General features: G+C 38.6%; 1 protein-coding gene across 3 annotated transcripts in view; it reads left to right on the plus strand.

Moving 5' to 3' along the window:
- Positions 1-3,272: 3,272 nt before the first annotated feature.
- The window catches only part of prkx (protein kinase X-linked), a 46,835-nt gene continuing 31,084 nt past the window's right edge, over positions 3,273-19,023 (plus strand). Inside the window, exon 1 of one of the 3 annotated variants that reach the window (XM_069197492.1) lies at positions 3,273-4,189. In XM_069197492.1, the coding sequence (XP_069053593.1) occupies positions 4,015-4,189 (175 nt within the window). In that variant the 5' untranslated portion in view covers positions 3,273-4,014. The remainder of the gene's footprint in view (positions 4,190-19,023) is intronic. The other 2 variants (XM_006637918.3, XM_015361780.2) reach the window with 2 other exon arrangements.

Here is a 19,023-nt window from a genome sequence, read left to right on the forward strand (position 1 = left end):
TATTTTAATGATTAGCCTGTGAGAAAAACAAATTAAAAATAGGAAGTATTTTGGACAGAGATCCCAGGATTTCTGCATTTGTAAAGGGACTTCACTTGTATTAATTCAGTCCATTGACAAATAATTAGGGTCAATCTTCTGTGTTCTTTTTGTTCTTCATCATTTTGGTCATTTCATTAATTTGTAGTGTGGCTCTGGCTTTCTGGCTCTGATTATACTGTATTGTTTTCTCCCTATATTTTGGAATTAATTATGAATTATTAATTATCCATCTATCCATTTTCTAACCGCTTTATCCAATAGTGGATCATGGGGTTGTAGGAGCCTACTGTATGCTGACAGTGGTAAGCAATGGAAACAAGGTGGGATACATCTCAGACGGGATGCCAATCCATCAAAGAGCACACACTCACAGCAGGGATATTTTTTTAAAACCATATTAGTAACTTAATTACTTGGGAAAAAAAGAAAATGGACTTACGTAATGACTTTAAAAACACATTTACATCTTTATGTACTGTTATGGTGCATTCCCTTGTCTGATATTTAGGTTAAATCCACCAGCATGCTGAGTGATCTGTATTCCACTTCTTAATACGAACTGCCTACAATATGTGTAAACAAAGTGAAAGGCGAAATGTTGTTTACAAATTATTTGACAGCATAAGGTGTGAGGGATTTAAGGCATAATTACATACTCAAGCCATCTGTTTTAAAGATATACTGTAAAATTGTAGCTTCCTTGTAAACTAGCATTTGTAAACAGTTATGTTTATATAGTTGTACAGTATTAGGAAGTTGTTGTAAAAGTGAAATTTTTTCACTAATGGGCCTTGATATTTTCCCCCAGACTTTAAAACCGAATGCCTTTTTTGTTCAGCTTAGCAGGGTAAACATCTATAAAACAGTAAATGCACATTTTATAAAAAACAAATCTACCACTGAAAAATAGTGTAATCTTTATTAAAGGATGGGTATTATCATCTATTTTCCAGTGATTTTTTTTCATGGCGAAGGGTGTCAAGACTAAACTTAGTTATTTGTGGATGTTTTGAAGTTTCAGTAGTACACTGTAAAACTGAAGTTGTACTGATACGTTTTATTTCAAATCGATGAGACATAAGAAATATTACAAACAAGGGGAGGCCATTTGGCCCATCATCTTGTTCATTTGGTGGTTAGCAGCTGCCCAAAGAAGCCATCCAGTCATTTCTTGATTAAACCTAGGGTATCAGTTTATAATACAGTACAGTATATCTGTGTTACTCACTCCACATTTCCACAGTACTTTGTGTACAGACTTACCTCCTATTTTCAGTTGTAAATGCACTTCCACATACTCTCCACGTGTACAGTATCCCCTGGTTCAAATTCCCAGGATAAAGGATTCAAAGAATGAACTGCTGATTGGTATATCTGTCCATCCATTTTCTTGCCGCTTCGATGGGCTACACCCTGTACAAGACACCAGTCCATCGCAGGGCATGCACACAGACACAAATGCTGTATGCACACACTCACACCAGGGCCGATTTTTCCCAATATTCAACTAAGCTATCAGATAACTGCTATATCCAATTCAAGGTCACAGGGGAGCAAGAGCCTTTACCAGCATGCAACAGGCGCAAGACATGGTACACCCTGGATGGGATATCTTTGCAAGGCACACATAGACACAGACACTTACACAGCCACACCCAGGCCAGTTTTGGTAAAACTGGTATATTGGATCCCAAAATGAAAGAATAAAGCAACTGTACTTTAGTGTGAAAAAGTTCAATGGCCCACCCTCACAGAAGTGAGTGGCACTCCAGATCTGTGAATAGTTCCTGGGAATATCTAAGATGCAAGTAAATCACCACCAGTAAATCAATGGACTCGGGATTAAAGGTAATGTGTTCAAACTCAAAGTGGGAATCTGCTTTTGTTGTTCCCCTGAGCCAGGTACCATACTCACATTGTTCCAGTCAAAATGCTCTGCTATATAGATGGAGCTCTAGGTTGCATTTGAAATGAAAATTTGATCTTACGGTACAGTAGCTGAACATTCAGTTCAGATATCTTGCACACGTACTGCGGCACTGTTAAATGATGAAATGGAGATTATTTAGACACTGAACTGTTGCTCTGAACACTGTGTGGAGCATGTACAGCCTTAAACTCCAACACCTCATGCACTGCTTGTCTGCCTTTCTAGATAAAAACTCTTTAGTAACAAAAGATGACAATGTGACATTTGATGGGCTAGTTATATTATCAGCCAGCAGAGAAACTATGTGCAGCGCTTAGACTTCCCTTAGCTGATGAAATTATGAATAGCGACTAAGATCACAAAATTGTGACCAGAACACATACACCTGTCACAGTGGTTCTTATTAATAAAACTTAAATCAGCAGACTAAAGAGAAGCTACATATTAAGCTTTGGATTTGGGGAGAGACAATGTTCTCAACACTTCTCAACTTTTAAAAGGGTCTTCTTTCGCAGTGAATGGGTGAGTCTGAGGCAAGAGATAGGGCTCTCAAGTAGCAGCTTCTCATTTGAAGATCAGCAACAGCTGGTGGGATTTAGTATTTTGGGAGAAGTCTTAAGGCTGGTGGGTAGGGTTTCCTTTTCTAATGAGCAGACATTTCAGATTCACATCTGCAATTTTCCTAAAGAAATAACAAAACAAAGTTTAGAAGAGATACTCTGTTTAACATTGTTCATTGTACATACGGGAATTGTATTTTAAAACTGGGATCTGTTTAAATCGATTTGCCTTTTTAAACTAAGGTGTATCGAATAATTCTCTGGTTTTACTTTATTATTCAGAGTTTTAAATATGATATGAAATACTGTATGATGTTTTTTTAATAAACTTTACTTAATGTTTAAAATGGATGTTTGGAACATTAAGAAGCATTAGAGAACTTCGTGTAAAAATTAATATCACATGATATTGTCCAAATGTACAGTACGTCTTCTCTGCTTTCGTACAGTACATGCGTGAGGACATGCATGTTAATCATACAGTACATACTGTACGTACTGTAGACTGTTCACCAAAAGAGACTGATTTAACTTTTTATTTAGCTGTTTGCTGCAATAAAGCAGTAAAGTTCCCCCTTAGCTTTATTAAAAAGTACAAAGAATTGTTGTTCACCTCGGCGTCGGCCAAGCACAACAACTAGTTATGTACAGTAGTTCAGTGAGGGCTGTGCGCATCGACAAGAGTGCCCCATCTCCAAGCTTTCGGCTTGATCTGTAGCCTTTTCAGTTTCTTCCGCTTTTATAACTGGCAGAGGACAGCGATGAACCGGGCTCATTCAGGCTTTCCATGTGCAAGGCACAAACAGGAAAAGCGAGTCCTGTCAGCTGCCAGTCTGGCCCTGCTCCACCTCTGGAATAAACTAATTGGCCGACGGTTTCAGAGCCCTTTCTCCATTCGCTCACCACGCTGCCATTTACCACTGAACTTTGCCTGCGCCTTCCTTGTCCACAACTACAGCAGTTTGAAATTGTAACTGAAGGGGAACGGGTTCAGGTTTCGTTTGGGGGACTGCGGGAGAAGTAAATAATTTAAATATTCCAAATTGCGGAGAGCGACAGGCACCATTTCAGCTAAGAACACGAAACGCCGCATCCAATGTTCAGTCAAAAGGACCCTGGAAATACTCAGCGGATTCATCAAATGAGGAAGTTTAAGTAGTCTTTTTGTCGGTTGTTGTTTTTTTGGACAAGGGACCTGAAGTGGTCCCTGCTCCTGTTTTCTGTGACGCCTGGCAACCATATGGTAAATGTTTTAAATGCAATGAGAATGTGAGTTTTTGTCAAAGAGAACCCTCTGAAGAAGAAATGATCGTTGCGCCGGGGCTGGAGACAATGGGGGTGACCACCGTGCAGAATTAAATGTGGGAGAAATTGAAAGTGCTTTCGGAAAAGGGAGAGGAACTTTTCGTTTTGTGATAATATCAGAGGTGCTGAGGGTAATAGGGTGAAGTGGCATATCGGGTTTCCGCACCCTGATGAAAGATGGCAACACCGAAAGGCAAGTCTGGAGTGAACAATGAATGTGCCTCATTGAGGGAGAGTGCCAACAGCGCTGCCGCCAGCAGTAGTAGCTCTACTGGCACTGCGCAGATAGGCGCAGCATCACTGACCAACAGGACTTACCGGCTGGAGGATTTTGACACTGTGGCTACAGTTGGTAAGTACTGTACCTAAAAGGAGAAGTTTGGAAGCCGGGATTTATTTACCATTGCAGATACGTTTAAATTCACGCTATACTGTTTTGTTCCTCATCTGTCACATGCTGTAGATCTAACAAGGTTAGAATTTATTAGGAAAACCATAATCTTTGTTTTAGTAATTTTTATTGGCAATAATGCCAAGATGTTTGCTGTGGTCATTGCATGCTTTGCTTTAAAACACGAATAACTTACGTGATAATAACACATTTTGGCTTTTTTTGAGTACCGTATGTATTGACTGTTGTTGACAGCTACAGTATGTGAAAAGTAAAAATATGTTCTAGGGGCTAAAAACTTTTTCTGCCAATCTCACATCATTGGATGTGAAGATGATAAAGCACGGTGCTTTGAGGTTTGGAGTTGACATGTTAAAATCAATTTACAGGATCAACATTTCTGTCAGAATCTTTTCCCAAGTACTTTGTGATAATGTATTTTATTCCCAGAACACCCACTGTGTACATCCTAACAAATCCAAGCATGTCAAGTGGACAAGACCATGAAGTTTCACATTAATATTGTTACCTACAGTATAGACATTAACAGTAAGTGCATGTCGGACTAACATCCGGAGGCACTTCTTTACACAAAGAATCGTTGGTGTATGGAACACTGTGAACTGTGGATATTGAAAAGGCAATATAGGCTAGACAATAGCTCATTATACAGTGTTTGGAACCCTTCCGATGTTCCTGTGATGAAAAAAGAAATAAGGCTATTATAAGATCAATGTTCTTCTTCAATTAGATAAAACATAGCGGACATGCATTTAAAACCAGCATAAGAATGCCAGCAGTATGCAGCATTAAAAATAGGTAGATTTTTCACACTTTCAAATATAAAAGAATACTTTTAGGGTAAAAAAAATATTAACTGGGACACCAGAATTACATTTACATTTCTTTCGTTTAAAAGGATTTAGGTTTAAAAAAAACAATCCTATTAAAATGAAAAAGAAAATAGTGTACATTGTACAGCAACTTTTGATTGTACTCTCTAGCACTGGACAGATACTGTTCACTTAAAATGTGGGAATGGAGTAACGTTTATATTCAACAACGCCTTATTGACAGAGAGCACCTGTGAATTCAGACGTGCCAAGACTTTGTTGTTTAATTTAGCATAATTCTGTCTTGAGCTTCAAAGGTGCTTTCCACATCTTGCAGTATAGCAACCCATGGAAGGTTGCTATGATCAGATTCATTCATTGTAAATTCCTTCAAATTCCAGTACTAGTCAAAGTGATACAAACTTGTTCTTTCTCATTAGAAACAGAAATAGAATAAAAATGAATCAAGCTTTGATGCACCTTGAGCGACTCCAGTTGTCACATTAATCTGAGTGTATCTTGCTTTGTTTTTATCATTTTTAGCTTTTATTAATCACAATGGAGGGCAACATAGTCTGGAGTTCAAGATCACACTTTTTTATTTTTAGCATTTGCAGATATAGCCAATTTTCATAATTTATTATTGTGAATTTTTGCCGTCATTTCTTTGACTATGGAAGAAAACCCTTCAGTCTGAAGGAAATTAGCCAGTTTAAATGAATAGGGTAAAGGTTAGAACAAACAGGTAATACAGATGACAGACTTTATTAAATACAAATGTTATTAATTTCCTCAGTGTTTTTCAGGGCATCAATATTTCTTGCAAGGATGATATTAATGTTTCTTTTAACTTTAAATATTAGGTATAGTGATCCACAGGTTACGCTAATAAAATTATATTCCTTTGTGATGGATTGTTACTGCATATATCTGAAAAGAAACACAATGGCACATTTACAGTGCCAGTAAATCCCACTTATCATTTGTTGAGCACATTCTTGGATAAGGGCATCCTGGAACTGCAGTCCTGAATTGAACTGGATGAGCATTCGTCACTTTTTGCAGCCTGTGCCAAGCATGGCCAATAGGGCTCCAGACATGAGGTCACTTAGGTCAGTCAGTTCTCTGCACTGCATGCTGCATAAGATAAGCAGTGATGACACATGCTTCATTTAAGTAAGCATTGCCATTGCGCCTAAAAATATGGTTTTGCTGTGGCACAGAAGGTCTAAATTACGTACCAAGTAGCAGTCATAATTCTATGCTTGGACACACTGATTTACCCCACAGTTCACTGTCCCTTCACTATCTGTAGCACTTCTGCAACACAGAATGTGGTACAGAGATGCTTCTTGTATTAGACATCTGAGTGATGTAGGGGTGTGTCCTAAATGAGTGGTTCCCAGCCCTGGTCCTGGAGGGAAATGCTTTTTTCTCCAGCCGAGTTCTCAGTTACACAACTGAACTCTTTATTGCCGTAATAATACGATTAATTGAAACTGTTTGAACGCAACTCTTAAACATGTCGGAGGTGGCCTTTTAACAATTTAATTTCCTCTGTATCATTACACCATTGAGTGGAAAACAAAACTTGTAAATATTCCAATCAAGTTACTTATTAGTTCATTTAAGGCTTTGATTAAGAAATTAAGCCGTAATGGAAAGAAAACCTGCAAGTATGAGGGACTGCGGGACTGGGTTTGGGAGTGTCACAAAGTGTCTTCCAGGACCCTATGTGTAGCGGAGCTAGTTCAGATACGGTGACGTCATCGTCCTCACTGTGTGTAGCAGGGACCTCAGCTGCCTGGGCTGAGGGAGGTCTCCTTGAGCTCATGCGGCTGGTTCCCTGTTGCGTTACGCCGGAGAACCGGGTTCGCGCCCCAGGTGCTGCGGGACGGAACGGGTGGCGGAGGGCACGGAAACACGACGGTCACATATGCAGACAGCACAATCCGGAAGGGAGTGAGAAAACACGGGGGGAAAAAGACTAGGATAGGGACTGGAAGAATAACATGGGGCATGTCCAAGGTGCGCTGGTGCTTGGGGGGTGTGTCCAGGGCGAACAAGTCCAAGGGAAACTAATGTCCAAAGCCAGGTGATCCATCCTGACACAGATAAACAAAGTTAAAAGCCAGAGCGGCGAAGGGTCGGGGGAAATAAAAGGGGGGTAAGGGGGCCAGATGCTCCCAGTCCAGGACCCAGATGGTCAGGACACCGTTGTGAAGCCTATGCCGTCGAGTCGCTCCTGGACTTGTGGGTAAGCGGGCTTCCGGGCGTCCACCTTCCAAAGCTGTGCACAGATTGGCAGGAACGTCTGGCTTTTATAGGACGGGATCAGGAACCGGAGGCAGGTGCAGGGGATAAAGACTAACGGGCTGGAGCGTCCTTAAGAGAAGGGGTTTGCGATCGTGACAGGGAGCCCCTGCCCTGCATCACTGTTTTTCCAACTCTGATCCATAAGGAGAACTGCCTCTTCTGGTTTGTGAGTTTTGTGCATGGTGAATACTTGTGAATTTGCTGTTAGTTCTTAAAAAGTCAAATGGGATTTGTAATTGCTATTAAACCTGTACCCAGTTGTTCTAATTGCTGAGGAGAGGCTACATACAGCTCTGTCATTGGAAATAGTACTCTTGAAGTAGAGTATGTATGCAGCTCAAGACTGACTGAAGAAACAAGTTAAATACAACTCTAAACCAGGAAGCAGATCAGTTAAGTCATCAATTATTACTGGAGACGCAGAGCTCAGCTAGAATGAAAACCTACAGGCAGTGTTTTCCAGGACCAGGGCTGAGAAACACTGTCCTACATAACCCCGAAGCTAGGCTCTACCTGTTACAAAGGCAGCTGTATTTAGTTGATTTGATATTGTATTATCCATATCTCTCCTTATTTCAGTTCACTTTAATGTGTTATGAGTAGTAAACTGCCATTGATGTTCCATATGCAGAATTATGATTAGACATTTCTGGGGGCCTGAAGTTGCGACTAATACTTGAGTCAAAAAATAATTTGCCTTCTGATCTGAAATAATATGATGCTAAGTCTTAACAGTTTCCTAAAGTTATAGTTCACATTTCTTGCATGGTAAGGAAAAAAGATTACATTGCGTGATAGGGGTTTATTAAAGTATATGGACAGAGAAGCCTTTTAAAGTGGGTCTAGACAATATTATTTATTTAACAGATTCAGTTATGCAGGATGACTTGGAGTTTGTGCAAACTTTACATTCTGTATATTGAGCGGCGTGAAAAGAAGCATCACTTACTATATTTATAGTCAATTGTTTCCAGGAATCCCTGCCCAGGGTAATGACATTTTCGTGTCAAGTGCACTGACATTTTATAGAACAGACATGACCTTCTGTAGGTGAAGTCACTGTACAGATGAAAGTCACAGGGTAGTAGTGTGTGCTGCCACTGTTGAAAGCAATGTGAGTAGTAAATCCAGTATGTGACACGTGCTTTGCGCCAGGTTGTATGTGCTGCGTTATGAGATTCTGCCCCATTCCGGTTATAGATCTGGAACAAGCCTGTTTGCTGGTCTCCAGCGCCACGCATCCTTCCAGCTCACCTCACTGATGTTCAGTTGTTTTTCAAGTCTGGACATAAGTACCACATTCTCATCTCGCAAAAAAAAACATGAGTCGCATGAGGACATGTGTCGTTACACCCAGATGAGTCGACAGGAAGGATGGAAAGTGAGACACCAGGACTCAATCAGTGTAGCACCGTGTAGTCAGGCCACCATCGATCTCTACAAGTGGTGTTATGTAGCACCTAGGCACTACTGGCCTGGCTTTCTCACTTGGGCCTTTGCAAGATGTCAAGAGTCATGGTCTCTCAGATCATAGCCTGTCATCAAAGGACTGTATTTACCTTGTTTGTCTATTATATCTTGCTGGCTTAGAGATTGCTGACTAGGACACCAAGCAGCTTTGTGGAGACTCCAACATAATAATAACACAAAGGCTTTGTTCTTTTAACACGCAGGGCATACTGGTTCCTTACTGTGTTTTACCACATTCACACCAGGCCACTTTCTTGCTATGTGATTTAGTGCCTATGCAACAATTGAGTACACTTGAGTGTAACACAGTCATGTATGGTCATCTTCCAAAATCGTTTTCTTTCCCCATCCCCTGTACATACATAATTCTGATTTTCTTTTGAAGCTCAATATGCAGTTGATGAGCTGTAGGGAAATGTTGTAGAATTTTAGGAGCTGTTTCAGTCATTACATTATACTCTCCATTATGAACCATAAAGCACATACTGTATGTCCACATTTTTGGAGTCGTTCTTAGGCACACTGACGAGCAGTATGGTGGTCTTTGAGAAGCAAAGCAGTGTTTATTTTGTTGACGTTATTATATTGCTGTAATATGGCATTTCTGTCTTCCTAAAGAATTCTATACAAATCATGTTCTGTATTGTAAGAGGTCGTTATGCACTTTTCTGCTTGTCATGCTGTGAAATTGAATAGACCTCCAGTTCTAGCCTGTTGTGATAGGTAAACATCAATCAGTGCTTCTTTGGAATTGTTGAACACAGCCTGAGTTCTGGTAAATATTTTATGACTTTGGTAGCATTTCTATGACTGTGGTCTGTGTGTGTGCCTTTTGTGTCAGTGATTATGGGTAAAGAAAAAGACTGAGTTTTTTTTTTAATGCGAAGGATCCACTGTAGTTGACTAGCTCCACATTGAGCCTGTTCTTAAAAGCATGACGTGCTTGACTGAAGTTTATGAGTGCAGTGGGCTATTTGTGGCTCTGTTAAAAGGAACAGAGCAATCCTTTGCAGCAATTCCATCTACCTCTCCTGTGCCAAGGAAAAATATTCCCATCTAACCAAGACAGACGAGTGGACGGGATTGGTTTTGATTTTTTTTCCCATTTTCCTGATGTTTGCGGTGGAAAAGAATAACTAATGAATACCCCAAAGATAAAGTGCTATAATCATTATCTGCGTTTTTCCCTCAAGGAACTGTATATACAAGAGCTATTCTCCTGATGTTTTTCTTGATGAGATAAATGTTAGACTTCTGAATTAGGAAAATGTGAAAACATAATTTAGTTGGAACAAGGAAGCCATACCCTGTCTTTGAGGATTGGAATCCTGCAGTTAGTACAGATTTTTTTTAATCCAAATGTTTTACAATTTACAAAAATAATTTGATTTTGCATCCATATAATTCAGTGAGTGCTAAGATCAGAGGTGGAATGTAAATGATCTGACCCTGTGACTTTAAAGGTAGCACACTCCCTATTTGCATTGTAAATGCCATACATTTTTAAACTGCAGTGTAGGACCCTAAGCAACCTGTTGTATATGTAGTGTATCTGCTTTCAGTTTGATGTTAGCAGAACTCTCATATCCAACATATGAATTTTATGTTTAACCTATTGTATATTGTGCTGCTAAGTGTGTAACTGCATGCCATTGTATCTAATTGACATAGATGATCTTCTTCATAGGGACACAATGAATAGATACAGGGAGAGTAAAAGCAGTGATGGATTATCATAGCTCTCAACCACACAAGAAGAAAAAAGTGGCAGTCATGTAATGCTGATAGAATGATATGTGTTTTACATACAATATGCAAAAGCATGTAGGTTCTTTAGATTTAAAGGTTGTTGGTTATTCTTTCTTTGTTATGTCTTCCTCAAACAGCTTGCAGCAATGGTTCCAGAGAGTGTAATAATGGTGTTTCGATTACATTGTAACCACTTGGGAGATGCTCACTGAAGACCCATCTGTTCCTCTCTCTGTCATAATGTCTGGACAGAGATTTTTTTTTCAGATATGCGGGGAGAAAAAACATCTTGCATTTCTTCAGCGCATTAGATTAAACCTGTTACTGTACTCGCGGTTCAAAATAAGAGTGGCTTCTTTGCTGTTCTTTCAGGTTATATTCAGGTTATACTTGTTTCCGTTTCTCAAAGCCCTGCGGAACAAAGCACTGTATGGCTGCAGTTCAGACTGCAACCTGTGTTTCTTCATGTGCATTGCAGCAATATTACTTTAGAATGTCATCAGTATGCAGAATTTAATTCCACTTTGTGGCAGGGAAGTATACAAACAATTCCCATGTAGTTTTCATTTTCAGAATAAGTTAAAATCCAGCAATGTTTTTGCATTTGCCTCTTTAAGCTCCCTGTGTACGGTATGAATTTCTAGTGAAATTCTAGAGCCCTTTTCTGTAATTTGCTTGCTTTTCTAAACATTTTCAAACAAATCTTTGACCTTAGTCTCGCTATTTTTGAATCAGTCTTTTGAAGTATTTTTCTTTAAAATTATGTTTTCATCAAGACTGCAGCATGACTGTGGATGAGTATTCTGTATTTCCAGAGATATCTGCAAGCCTATAGATCCTACAACCTATAACCAATATTTAAACATTTGAGGCTTGATGTTGTTTTTTTGAGCTTATTACAAAGTATTGCTTTTTTTGTTAAAAAAAAACAACTAAATTCAATTTTTTTGTCATTCCTTAGATTGTTACCCTGCAGATTCTGCTTTCAGTCAGTATGGACTTTTCCTCTTATTAACTGGGCATCTCTGCCATTTCTGTCCTAGTCCTGTAATGTATGCAAATTTCCAAATAAAACACTGCTTTCAGTCCTTGGTCTTGGTCTTGGGTTTCTTGCATCCACTTAAAAAGACGCTTCTTCCCGTGGAAAATTACATTTCATGCCATGTCACGGTTCAGAAAATGATCCCTAATAAGGCTTGCAAGGAAATCTAATTTGCTCAATCTTTTGTAGGCTCATAAGAGATTTACTGCCCATTACAAATCAGTTAAGCTCTTATCTGGATGCTTTTATTCTTTTAATTGTCACTTAAAAATGATAAGGAAAGAACTCATTTCCTTAAGCTTTACAGCTTCTTGATTCTCTGTTGTCTGATGGAACTTTATTTTACTGTAAGTCCCAAGAGTCACAGATGAAGCAAAAATAATGTGATCAAAAACCTAAAAGCCATCATTCCAAGGGTAGTCAAAGCCATTTTAAATATTTATTTGGAAAAATCTCTGTACTTTTGCCTTGCTGCTTTAATGTGGTGTGTATAGCCAGGATTGCCTTTCAGAGGCACAGTGTCTTTAAGCTAATGGATCTGTAGGAAGTGCTCTGCTTTCCTGTGTGTGCCTCATAAAAATTTGGTTACCAAAAATTATAAATGCACTGCTTGACAACATAAAGCTCTGTCTTCTGCAGTGAGAATTGCTGTATGTTGTTGAGAAGTGCATTTATTAAATAGCCCTGATCAAATGTTTTATTTTCTGAAACTTAGCACTTGTGCTCACAAACCCATTCACTCTGCTCATTGTGGCTATAGGGCTACAGTACGTTTCTTCAACATGTATTAAGTACTGTGACTGCCATTGGCTTAGCAAAATCTTTTTTCTAACGCCACAAGTATAATATGAGTTGTGCACAGACTTCATAGAACCATTGTGATTTTTTTTATCACCCAAAACTGGGGCATTACCCTGTTATGGTAGGGGAAAGCCTATCAAAAGGCTTTGCTGCAGTCCTTGGCACTTTTGGATTGGTAATAAATAACACTTCTGTGCCCCATCATAAGTGGCTGAACTGGTGCTCATCTTTTCTAAGAGCCATGAATACAATGAACTGTGGATGTAATTAGAAGAAAAGAACACTGCATAGTTTTCTTTCAGCAGCAGCAGCTTTGTTAAAAGAGGAGGAATCAGTCCTTCCTTTCAGCCGCATTCAGTCAGTAAAACCAGTTGTGTAAATGAGCTGTTTGTTTTATTGTGGGGGGTTATACCACTATCCAGCTACTAAATTGTGGCTTTTAAAGAAACCTTTGTTGCTTGACCAGAACCTTAAGGGAAAACACTCACAATTGGATATGGCCATAAGTCTGTGTCCTTCTAGTCATAGTTTTCAGAAGACCCGCAAAATGTTAAAATATCTGTTGATGCTTTAATCAAACATCTTTCTGATATTTAAAAGCGTGTTTTGTTGCTGCTCGTCAGCCCTTTGATGTGTAGTATATTATTGGCTGAGACACATCTTTGCTTTGTGTGAGGTAGTGAGCCTCACATGGACCTGAATTATACATCCCCAGCCTCATACTGCTTTGGCTCCCCAGGAGGCTGACTCTTCATTCCACTGCCTGACTTACTGTAATTACACTATGTCACTTGTGATGACTAGTGACTCTTCATCACCTGTAGGGCTGGGTATAGCTGGACAGATCTTGGTGTCTCTAACACTTGCTTTGTTGTGCTTCTTGGAAACCGTACTTCAATTCATAGTCAGCAACATATGACCTGTATGATTCTCCTGGCACGTTCTGTACACGTTCTTAAGAGATGTTATAATTAGTATTGTCATATGCATGGTTAATTTCTACATAACAGTTTGTGCCCTTATACTGGTGCATTAATCATTGCTGTTGGAATGGATTTTATATTTATTTAGAATGGAACTACATTAGGTTTCTTTGAATTTTGTTGTTTTGTTCAGTGTAAAGGCAGTTTGAGCAAAACTGAGCTTGGACAGTTGCATTTCATGAATCTTTACATTTGAATATCAAGCAAATACTGTAAAAGGTGGCACAGTCTGTATTTGCAAGGGTGTTCAGATGTGTTTTACTGATGATGCTGTACTGAGCACCTTCTGAGTATGGGGCCCAATTAGAATATAAAGAACTGAGCACAGAAATCCTTTAAAGAAAATTGCTGAGTTATACGTTCCCCTTCTCTGGTCTCAATTGACTTTATCGTGAATTAGATTTCATTGACCTATGTAGTTGTTTCAAGCACAATGTGATGAATCACTGAAACTGTACCTATGGAACAGGGTGCACTGTAAAATTAAATTGAAATGAAAACTAGCAAAGATTGATCCACTTTGCAGAGAAGAACCTGTTGTGTTGTACAGCAGAAGCTGAAGACATTTGTGGAGCTAATTTGTCAATACAGTGTAAGGCCTGCAGAATGTGATGCTGAAAACCTCAGAGATTGCAGTTCTATTTTAATTAAACACATACATTTATAATCACCCAGTACTGTACCATTGAAACTGCAATGTCATGTTTTTGCATCATAATCTGGGTTAATACGTTGTTTTTAGTTATTGCCTGACAAATTACTCATATTTCTTGTAGTTTTAAGATACTGCTGCTCAGTTGTTAGAGTCTGAAAGCACTGTATAAATGACTAAGGATACACTTTTGTGTGACAGAGGACCTTATATGAGGTGAAGTTATTGTAACAAAGGAAATTGTTCCAGTCAGAACAATGCAGGAGTTACCAGTACTGCAGGTATTTTTGTATTGACCTTGGATCGTTCTGTTGCCAAGGGATAAATACATGAATTTTCCACAGTTCCAGGACTTCAGGTGCAACACCTACAGCCTGTCCTCTTCAAACATGCTGTATAGCTGCTGTTTCATGCAATAAAGACTTCTTGACAGTTACTTGCTTTTCTATATCCTGGTGAGGCTGTTGTTTTTTGTGGTTAATGTTTTTATTCCTTCATGGAATGAATGTTGTGCTGTTTTGCAGTGTTTCAGCAAGTGATAGGATTTGCCTGTCACCTGTTTCCATAGTTTCTGTTTTCATCTGAAACCTAAAAAAAAACCTTTGTTTCAACAAATACTGGAAATTGTACCACTTCTAGTACATCTTGTACAATTTAAAACTGGTTAGTCAGGGTCTTTTTGCTGCTCCTGATATGCAGCAGGGTTTTAAAGTGTTGATGGTGTTAACATATTTGCTGTGCTTGTTTTAAGGCCTTAGAAACACAGAACACTGCTGCTCCACTCATGGCAGTCAGACCTGAACATTGCATATTTTGTCTGAAAGTACAGTATAGCAGGGTACTGTAAATATAGGTTTCCTTCCAGTATAGGAAATTGCAGGAGGAGGCCAAGAGTTGTTTTGTAAGAGCACAAACCTAAAAATAATTAATTACAAGCTAGCTAAGTTCAAAAGTTAATGATAGAAATCAATAATATTTCCTTTTTTTAGAAACTAATTATCCCAAGTTTTCCCTGTTCCCCGTAGTGTGTATTGGTCAAGTGTGATGCCCTGTTACTCCATTGAATTGTCCTGGTATCACGGTACCGGTGTATAGTACAGCAATTCTGAAACGCTTACCTACTGTAGGTTTGCTAACGTTTCTCTGTGTATTAAGTAACAAGCTTCATAAATAATTCTCTCCTCTCTCTTCCCAGTGGGATACCAAGTAGAGAACGATTGTAGTATTGTGTTACACTGAGGTATAGTCAGACTGACAGAACTCTGTTGGACCCTTACAAGTGTTTATTACTGTAACTAGGAAACCCTCACTCAGCTTGAGGGATTCACAAAAAACTTAATGACCCAGAGTGCTCTGGTGTTGCTCACCTGGCCACTGCACTAAAGTAATCAATTGCTTTAAAATGTAAATAGTGTGGGAATGTCTGAAAAATTGGAATGGTTTAATAAAATGTATTATCTGCTGAGGAAAATATATAAATTCCATCTATGGCTTGTGCTAGCAAACACTTGATCAGTTCTTCGTTAGTTTAATAGATGGCAAGCTAGTTAGTATAGTCTGTTACTGTATGTTGAATTTGAATTTTAAAAGTCATATGGTTTCTTTGTATATATAAACTTGTGTTAAATACATAGGTATTAGGTAATATCTTGATTATGATAAACTGTAGTTTTACAAATGGATGGATGAACTAAACTGTAGGTTTTTTTCTATTGTGTAGACTTTGTTTGAAACCATTAAATCACCAATTTATTTTCTTTTACATTTAATTCCCAATTACCTCCTCAACATCTCCCTCCACACCTCACATTGTGGGGAAAAAAAGTAAAACCTCTGTCTGAGGAGAATTGGGAAAAAAACCCAACGAAAATAACACAGGTGTCCTTTAAGACAATTTTGTTTACCTGTATTTTGCAAAGCTTTTCAATAATGTCATGCTAGTATGATCTCTAATGTAAATTCCTTAATTGTTGGTGAAATACTGGATGTTTGTATTCTTGAACTGTAGTTCCAAAAATCCTAATAAGATAAGATCACTTTATTGGCCATATACAATTTCTTGCATTGGGAATTTGTCTTTTTGCATACCCCAACTTGCTCTCCATGAGACACACAGGCACACAGACAGGGAGAGAAGCTTGGGGTCAGAGCGCAGGGTCAGTCATTTATACGGCACCCCTGGAGCAGTTGGGGTTAAGGGCCTTGCTCAGGGGCACAACTGTGTAGAATTCCTCTGCTGGATGCAGGATTTGAACCAGCAACCTTCCAGCCACAGGCACAGATCTTTAGCCACAGTGCCACCCTTCCGCCCTATGCTCTCCCTAGCAGTAGGTTGCTGTAATCTCATGCAGGTTTATATAGAAGCTTTCGATTAAAAAATACATCCAAAAATGAGGTATTTTGTTAAGAAGTGCTAATCAAATAATTCAGGTGGTAATTAATATATGACTATATCTTTTCAAATATGAAAAGTACTCTGCAAAATGTGCTCTGTAGTAGGAGCTAATGAATCATACAAGGTGGTAAAGGAGAAAGCAGATGATAAGATATCTTCATTGTATATCAACAAGATTAATTGAGTACATAGAGCTCGTAAAAGGATATAAGGGATGGTGCAGGAACAGAAAACCACAGAATAGCGCTGTCTTCTGAAGCATGTATTGAAAGAAAAGAGGAATCATGCACTATGCAGCAGAGCTGTGCGACATGACTAATGCGACTCTACAGTGTGAGACAAATTACTTTTCTCTAAAACGTACAAAGCAGGGAGAACTGCTTTACGTTTCACCACAAAAAAAACTTTTTCCGTCTTAAAAGAGATGGCCAAGAGCAAAACAGCTGTACCGTGTTGCCTCCAATGAATCGTTTTAAATTGTTTCTCTTGGGAATAGCAGGGTGTTTTGATGCGTTATTTCTTTTATATTCTTTACCGTATGGCGATAAGTGATGCACAGGATACCACTGTTTTTTGTCTCTTCATCTGGACGGCTGATAGATTTCATAATGCTTTGTGTCTGTTTTTCATGCAGAAATGGTGTCTGAAAATGACAGAAATGTAATTGTAGAAGGGGTTACAAATGAGAGGAAAGCTTATTACTCATCTAGTCCGTTTGGGCGTTAGCAGTTAATTGACCCCAGGATCTCATCCAGCTGTTTGCTTGAAAGAGCAACAGCATGGCTGAATAGCTTGTTCCACACTCCTACAACCCCTGGGCTAAAGAAGTGCCTTCCATGTAGTTTCCACTTATTTCCTGTGGTTCATATTTTACTCTTCAATTGGAAGAGGTCCACAGGGTTGACTTTGTAAATGCCTTTGAGATTATTGAGTACTTGTATCAGGTGTAACATAATTTATTTAAGATACTTTAGGGCAAATACAGTAGCTGCCAGGGGCTGTATGTTTGTCCCTTGCGTTCCCTGGGATATACAGTATGCTGTGCAAAGAAAAAGTGAAGTGAAAGAAGTTTTCTTCCTGGCGAAAGGACTGTTCTGCGGTATTTTTCACAGGGTGACCTTCACATTGTGCACACAGGAGAGAGCTCCTCTCACCGTGATCGTGTTCCTGCACTGCGGCATGTGACTAGTCAAAGGTTTAAATCTCCTGAGATGTCAAGGCAAATAAAGTACTCTTTTGTTTTTCTAACATACATCTTGTGGCTTGTAAAATCACACAGTAAGCTTGAACTAAACCTCATGCAGTAGGTCTTGTTTTTAAGGGGGTGCCTGTAGATACTTGCATAATATCTGTGTTTTATTGTCTTATACATCACATTAACAAGCAGTTATTGGAACGTCGCTTTGATTTAATATGTAGAATATAAATGGAGAATCCTTTAAGGATGCTTCCTACACAAACGTGCTGTTTAATACGATAAGTGCCACCTGCTTTTACTAAGCCATGCAAATGATTATATTATACTATTGTGAGCTGCCCATGGCCTGGATATTAACATGGAAGTTAACAAAGGGATTAATCTGGATAGGAAAATATTGAATATGTCTGCAACTCCTGCGTTTGTGGCAATAGACTTGCAGATTATCCGGTTGTCATTCCGTAGCCTGTGTGATTGTTAAATCGAGTATGCCGACCACATACATTAATACACAGTTTATACGTGAGCAGTTTTTGACAACAATAGATTTGCTGGCCATGCATAAGCATTTGTTTTCTATATAAATTCTTTTAACCATTTGTATACATTTAGGCTTTTTGTTTGAACAAAATCCTTAAAACATGTCTTTGTAGACTGAAGGGTATCCTGACTTAATATTCTTAATACCCTGACTTGATATACAGTATCTTAATATTCCCGTAAGGTTTTGGTATATCAATAATTTGAAGAACCCAGTACAAACGTGTTATCTGGAGTAGTACAGCAAGACCAAAAGATTTCATGATTATAAAAAGTAATGTTTTGTACTTTAAACATGGTAAATTTGAATTGTCCAGGTCCATAGCAATTCCAGATTTGTTAGATTTTGTTTTTCTGTGTAAGCATTCCAATTAAAAATTAATATCAGTTTCGTTTGAGGTAAATAATGCTTCTCAAAAACTGACCTGTTTAAAATGTATGTGGATATACCTTCAGAAAACTATTGCTTTAGCACACACATAAGCAATTCTAAGTACTGAAAGAAAATGCTTAACCTAAATACATTTTAATAGGTTCTAAGAACTTTTTGTGGTAGGTGAATTGGTTTATAATTTATTACTCTCTTACTAGGCAATGTATTAGACTCAAAACTATAACTGAGTTAAGTTAAGTTTAACTGTGTGCTCTGGAGTGCATTTGATATATCTGTATAGAAATTTAAATTTATTCATATAAATATACTGTACACCAGCATCTATTTTAGTGTCTTCTTGCAGGATGAGCCTTTTAGTTTAATTTAATATTCTTACTAAACCTTCCTTTGTTTTCTGTTTTTGAATACCATGGAAACTTGGC

The sequence above is a fragment of the Lepisosteus oculatus genome, chromosome 13, assembly GCF_040954835.1.
Source record: "Lepisosteus oculatus isolate fLepOcu1 chromosome 13, fLepOcu1.hap2, whole genome shotgun sequence".
Classification (NCBI taxonomy): domain Eukaryota; kingdom Metazoa; phylum Chordata; class Actinopteri; order Semionotiformes; family Lepisosteidae; genus Lepisosteus; species Lepisosteus oculatus.